We start from the raw sequence: 6,198 nt of genomic DNA, 5'->3' as shown, positions 1-6,198 counted from the left end.
CTCCTTTGCCAAGATATGGTGCACCTTGTGCTGGGGAGAACAAAAGGCCACTAAAGATTTGTCGCCACAGAAGTTACGTTTTGAGGGAGTGTGCAAGTGGCATGCTACTGTCGTTTTAGAGAATTTAGCAGCGCCCCATGGTGGCGGTGAGGTTATGGGGCAGGTGTAACCGCGTCAATTGGTGACGTCACTCGCTCTGAGACCTGAAGTGGTTGTTTGTGTTGCGATGGGTTGTTGTGTGCAAGGGTCCCTGGTTCGGGCGAAGAGAGGGACGGAACCTACACTGCTACGAACAAAATTGCAATGTGAATACACAGAGATAGCGTGACAAGAGCCTGAGGCCCATTGTTGTGCCATTCATCCGCCCCCATCTGTTTCAGCATGATAATGCACGGCTATGTGTCACAAGGATCTGTACACAATTCCTGGAGGCTGAAAACTTCCATGGCCTGCATACTCAAACATGACATCCATTGAGCATGTTTGGGATGCCCTGGACAGACGTGCACGACAGCGTGTTCCAGTTCCCGCCAATATCCAGCAACTTCACACAGTGGAACAACATTCCACAGGCCACAACCAACAGCCTGATCAACTCTATGTGAAGGAGATGTTGTGCTGCATGAGGCAGATGGTCACACCAGATACTGACTAGTTCTGATCCAACGCCTTTATTTTTTTTATAAAAGGTATCTGACCAGTCATGTTTAATCCATAGATTAGGGCCTAATTAATGCATTTCAATTGACCGATTTCCTTATATGAACTGTAACTCAGAAAGTGTTGCGTTTATATTTTTTGTTCAGTATAAAGGTAATTTCTAATGGAGCCGACGTCGGAAGTGCTTACGGTGTATGCAGTCGCCGCTAACACGGGAACATTACCTTTCGAATTTAAATCCCACTGTAATTCCACTTTACGGATTGAATAGAGCCATAAGACATTTGAAATGTAACCTTAGCAGTGTATTTGATTAATCATTACTGTCAGAACACCGGAGCTAAGGACTTCTATAGGCGTCTACTCTTGGACATGTTACGAACACCAAATTAAATGAATAATTTATAAACTAATGAATCAATTCAATGAAATCCTCAGCCTTGTTACAGTCTTTGTACTTTATTTTTTTTTTAATGGAGTCATATTTAAACATTAGGGGAGACAATACCAACAAAGTCCACTTGAGAACATGTTGCCATAGTAATCTCATTTGTCCCGTGTCCCACTAGGCTGGTCCCAGATCTGTTTGTGCCGTCTTGCCAACTCCTATGGTCATGCCAATGACCATAGGAGTAGGCCATAGAGTACTGGCCATAAGAGGCCATGGCAAGACAACACCAACAGATCTGGGACCAAGGTCGTATTCACTACAAACCAAACAGGAAGAAAAATCTTGACTAAAACAGCAATTCAAATTTTTCATTGCAAAACACTTTACGATATGCTACAATGTGCTGCTGCAAAACAACGTGCATCTTCCTGGTCATCAAGGCACTACCCACTGTGCCAGACTGTTCCTCTGTGGTTGTGGTTCATCCTCAGTCAGTCCAGATCCAGCTCTATGTCCAGCCCAGGTAGAGCTGTCTGGAGTCTCTCCACGGTCTTCTCCTTCTCTACCACTCCTGGCAGATCGCTGAGGTACAGATGTTCTAGACTCCTGGGAGATAGTCACACCAAATATAAACACTAATATAGTCAATTCATCATGGAGACCGGTCATGAGAAAAGCCTTGTGCCAGAACGTCAACATGAAAACAGCCTCCACTTCAGGGGATCAATATCCACAGATTTTATATGTTACTGGTTGGCCTCTAGTTCAGCCACACTTCCATAATGATGTTCCCAGGCACAGTAGCAGACCCACCTGAGTTTATGCAGGGCGATGAGACCCTTGTCAGTCACATTCCCACAGGAGACCACCTCCATCTTGTACAGGCTGGCCTGTAGGTTCTCTATGGTGCTTATTCTCTCTAAGCAGGCATCCTCTATGTACATACTCTTGTTGAGTTTGAGCTCTTCGACATGCTGTAGTCCATCTAGAGGGGGAAACATTGAATTCAACATACTTCTAAATTTGAGCAGCTCGGTCCCATAGCTGATTGCGTTATATTGCCAACTCTTATGGTCATTTTGGGGAGGCAGGATAGCCTAGTGGTTAGAGTGTCGGGCCAGTAACCGAAAGGTTGCTAGATCGAATCCCCGAGCTGACAAGGTAAAAATCTGTCGTTTTCCTCCTGAACAAGGCAGTTAACCCACTGTTCCTAGACCGTCATTGAAAATAAGAATTTGTTCTTAACAGACTTGCCTAGTTAAATAAAAAAAAAATAAAAAAATTGTCATGACACCAAATCACAGGATGTTGCAATAGAACAAATAGATTTGCGACCAGGCTATTGAGGGCTCTGTAGCGGTTTCTCTGAACCCAGTGCTAAGCATGCCAGACCAGGCCGGGCAGGGTGACAGACAGTGTTCTCAGTCTCTCTTTCTAGTGTAAAACATCCTGCTCTCCTGCGTCACTCATCAGGTAAACAGTCTGGAAGACACTAACTTTCACCCTCACCTCTCACTTTCTCCTAACACGCCCAGGGGTCGGATTATATAGGATTAGCTGAACATTAAATGGAACTGAAATATTTCTCTGGTTAAAAATACAGTGACAGCATTCTATTCTCCCCTCGCCCCCCCGAGGGCATGCAATGCTTAAATTAAAAGTGAATAATTGATAATAGAAGACTGTCTTAATAAATTGATTTGTATTTAGTCAGTCACTAGAACAGTGTCTTGTGTCAGACTAAACAAATTGAGTAGATGGCCAGCGTAGTCGCGATATCTGGTTCTGAGAATAGTGAGACCTCTGCCACAGGGTTTCACCTCACCGTCGAGGCTAGTGAGACACCGAAAAGGTTTCGGAGATTGTAAGTCTGCATAGGAAAACGTACCCAGGTGATCGAAGCCTTTGTACATGATGCAAGAGTCTGTGGCGTCGATGCCCTGGATCTTGTATTGTCCCAGAGGGCCGGTGGGCAGGCCGTTGTAGTCGTGTTGCCAGCGGTCGAACCCCTGGAACCTCACCTTGGCACCGCACCTCGTCAGCCACTCTGCAGCAGCACGGTCTGGACCCACAGCCTTGATACGCTCATAGTCTACTCTGGTGACAAGAATATAATTACTACTAATACATAAAGAATAGTCATTACTACCTCAGCTGTATTGTGGTCCACAGAGTATACTATATAGTACAGTACTAATCTATCACTCTGGATAAGAGTGTCTGATAAAAATGTAATGTATTCTGTTAGCTAAAGTCTAATATTAGATACTGATGATTGTATCACTCACTTGTTGAAGACAGCATTGAGCCATCCCCAGAACGGTCTGCTGCCCTCAAGTGACAAAGTTTTCTTCGAGGAGAGAACGGTCTGTAGTGCCTTGGACAGTAGCCTCATATCTTCAGGTCTGAAAGACATTACATAGTATTATATTACTGCGACAGCAGCGTCGTATCTTCAGGTCTGAAAGACATTACATAGCATTATATTACTGCGACAGCAGCGTCATACCGTGTAATGTCTTTCTGACCTGAAGATATGTTGAGGGATGTCCTCTAATGTAAGATTGAAGGGATTTTTAAAATGCGTGTCAAAAATGTTACCAGCGACACACTAATTTAGATGTCTAAACACTGAATAACGTTGCTTTTGATCCAGACAGAGGAGCTAAATTAAATCCTAGATAAACTGTTTGTTAGGAGACATCACCTAATAACTGCAGACAGTTACCAATAAACGTAGACTACGCAACACCACACAAGACACAAAGAAAACTTGCTTTTAAAACACTAAAAGTCCTAAGCAATCAAGACGTGTGAGATTTAATTCGTTGACGTATTTGTTAAAACCAGCTGATAATTAACTTACCTTGCGTTCACCTGTCTGTTAGTTTACTGTTTTCACGTTGCCAACATGTTTCCGGCCGTCTGAACTTTAACCCTTTACGTACGACAGACGCGCCTTGCCATTGGCTCTTCAAAGTGGGTGAAGGGTCAAAGGGGCAGAGCTCCGTGTCAGCGAGGAGTTTGATTATGACTGCCTCGTAACAAGAGAAGCCTTGTGGACAACTGCTGTTTAATAAAAACACATTCACACAATATGTGTGCACGGCCATTGATGTTACTGTCAAAGCTGGTATAGGTTACTATTCAATCTCTGTCGAAATGATACGGACACTAAACAGCGCGTCGTTTGCTGTTTTATTTGCAACCGTGCCAAAGTCCACGATATGCAGAACAGCTAGAATACACAGGTGAGTGGGGTGTGACGGGTGAGTGTGTGTGCAGAGGTAGAAAAGTACCAAATTGTCTAGCCTAGGCAGCTGCTAGTGGGTTTTATGGATCTCCACTAACGAGACTATGATCTGGGCTTGATGTGCACAGCCGGTATGTTCGCCGGGCGACAGGTTCTATATTTAAGTTGAATTAAAGAGTGACTGCCTTTAAAAAAAAAACAACGAAACCCTTTCAAAACGGCATCGATATGAGTCGGAAACATTTACATTTGTAGTAATTTAGCAGACGCTCTTATCCAGAGCGACTTACAGTAGTGAATGCAAACATTTCATACATTTTTTAACATTTATTTTTTCGTACTGGTCCCCCGTGGGAATCGAACCCACAACCCTGACGTTGCAAACACCATGCTCTACCAACTGAGCCACACGGGAAACAGTTATTCGCTTGTCAAAGTGTAAATGGGACAACTTTGGTCATAAAGTCAGTCTTGTCTAAAACGGAGTTTGGAATTATCCGTGCATCACAACGGGTAAATGAAGACTGTGTTTTGATTTGATTATGTACATTTGCCCACTAACATGGGGTGAACAGCTGCAGTGATTGGTCTCTGTACAATAGAGTCCCAAGGTGGAGGTGTCATAATACCCATAAAACCTAGCGGTCAAACAGGGAAATGGTTCCATTCGTTTTTCCACAATTCATTTTTCCCCATTGGGAGTTTTAGAAACACTTAAAATAAGGGGTGTTTCATGTAGGTTTACCCTGGCGTGACGTTTTGATAACCATGTAAACCTTTCTCTGACAAGGTGACATTTTATCAATACATTCGGCTCTATTTACTTTGTTTCGAAAATGCTAATTGGCATCAAAGTAGACAGAATGCAAGACTACAAATCCCAGCAAGCTCCTGACACCTTTGCCAACAGTAATGGGCATTCTACAACAACAACAAAAATCTTGGTCAACTGAAAGTCGTCAGTTCTTTCGACCAATCGATAGACACACCCTATGTGTTTTAATAAAATCAACAAAAACGCATTGAGCTTGTCTGACCCTTACGTTTTGATGAAATAAGACAAATTCCTCACGAAGGCGCCAGAGATCTAGATAACCAGAAGGAAAAAAACATTAACCTGACTCAAATATTCTCCCTCTCCTTCCTGCTGGCTTTCGCAGATTTGCCATTTCTCTCCTCAAGTTGCCGGTAATAGGCTACACGAGAAATCGGCAACCTTTATCATGTTGAATGCCAATTCCTTACAATTTCTACAAATCTGTGTGCCAGTTATGGTTTTCATCAAATCAAACAAAATGTCATTGGTCACATGCAGATGTTATTGCCGGTGTAGCGAAATGCTTGTGTTCCTAGCTCCAACATTGCAGTAGTATCTAACAATTCACAACAATACACACAAATCTAAAAGTAAAAGAATGGAATTAAGAAATGTATAAATATTAGGACGAGCAATGTCGTAGTGGCATTGACTAAAATACAGTAGAATAGAATACAGTATATACATATGAGATGAGTAAAGCAGTATGTAAACATTATTAAAGTGACTAGTGTTCCATTATTAAAGTGGCCAGTGATTTTCAAGTCCATGTATATAGGGCAGCAGCCTCTAATGTGCTAATGATGGCTATTTAACAGTCTGATGGCCTTGAGATAGAAGCTGTTTTTCAGTCTCTCGGTCCCAGCTTTGATGCACCTGTACTGACCTCGCCTTCTGTATGATAGCGGGGTGAACAGGCAGTGGCTCGGGTGGTTGTTGTCCTTGATGATCTTTTTGGCCTTCCTGTGACATCGGGTGCTGTAGGTGTCCTGGAGGGCAGGTAGTTTGCCCCGGTGATGCGTTGTGCAGACCTCACCACCCTCTGGAGGGTCCTGCGGTTGCGGGCGGAGCAGTTGC

At 43.4% G+C, this 6,198-nt stretch overlaps 2 protein-coding genes across 9 annotated transcripts in view; one reads left to right on the top strand and one right to left on the bottom strand.

The window, feature by feature from the left end:
* Window positions 1-1,099: 1,099 nt before the first annotated feature.
* Window positions 1,100-4,041, bottom strand: dmac2l (distal membrane arm assembly component 2 like). Of its 7 annotated transcripts, none has more exons than XM_014195060.3 (5): window positions 3,918-4,041; window positions 3,340-3,456; window positions 2,940-3,148; window positions 1,865-2,036; window positions 1,100-1,657 (listed from the first exon to the last, which is right to left on the bottom strand). In XM_014195060.3, exons 2-5 carry the CDS (start codon window positions 3,444-3,446, stop codon window positions 1,543-1,545), a joined length of 603 nt encoding a protein of 200 aa, XP_014050535.1. In that variant the 5' UTR covers window positions 3,447-3,456; window positions 3,918-4,041; the 3' UTR covers window positions 1,100-1,542. The 7 variants fall into 7 exon arrangements, with proteins under 7 accessions (XP_014050535.1, XP_014050620.1, XP_045565347.1 ...); XM_014195145.3 differs by having other exon boundaries at window positions 2,940-3,143; XM_045709391.2 differs by lacking the exon at window positions 3,918-4,041 and adding an exon at window positions 3,780-3,876 and having other exon boundaries at window positions 2,940-3,143.
* A 1-nt stretch (window position 4,042) lies between these two features.
* l2hgdh (L-2-hydroxyglutarate dehydrogenase) overlaps window positions 4,043-6,198 on the top strand; it is a 30,708-nt gene continuing 28,552 nt past the window's right edge. For both annotated transcript variants that reach the window (XM_014195232.3, XM_045709117.2), the window contains exon 1: window positions 4,043-4,302. In XM_014195232.3, the coding sequence (XP_014050707.1) occupies window positions 4,214-4,302 (89 nt within the window). In that variant the 5' untranslated portion in view covers window positions 4,043-4,213. The remainder of the gene's footprint in view (window positions 4,303-6,198) is intronic.

This window comes from Salmo salar, chromosome 01, assembly GCF_965601325.2.
Source record: "Salmo salar chromosome 01, fSalSal1, whole genome shotgun sequence".
Lineage (NCBI taxonomy): Eukaryota > Metazoa > Chordata > Actinopteri > Salmoniformes > Salmonidae > Salmo > Salmo salar.
Note: the sequence above shows the minus strand (reverse complement) of the source record. Positions and strands in the feature narration are given on the sequence as shown.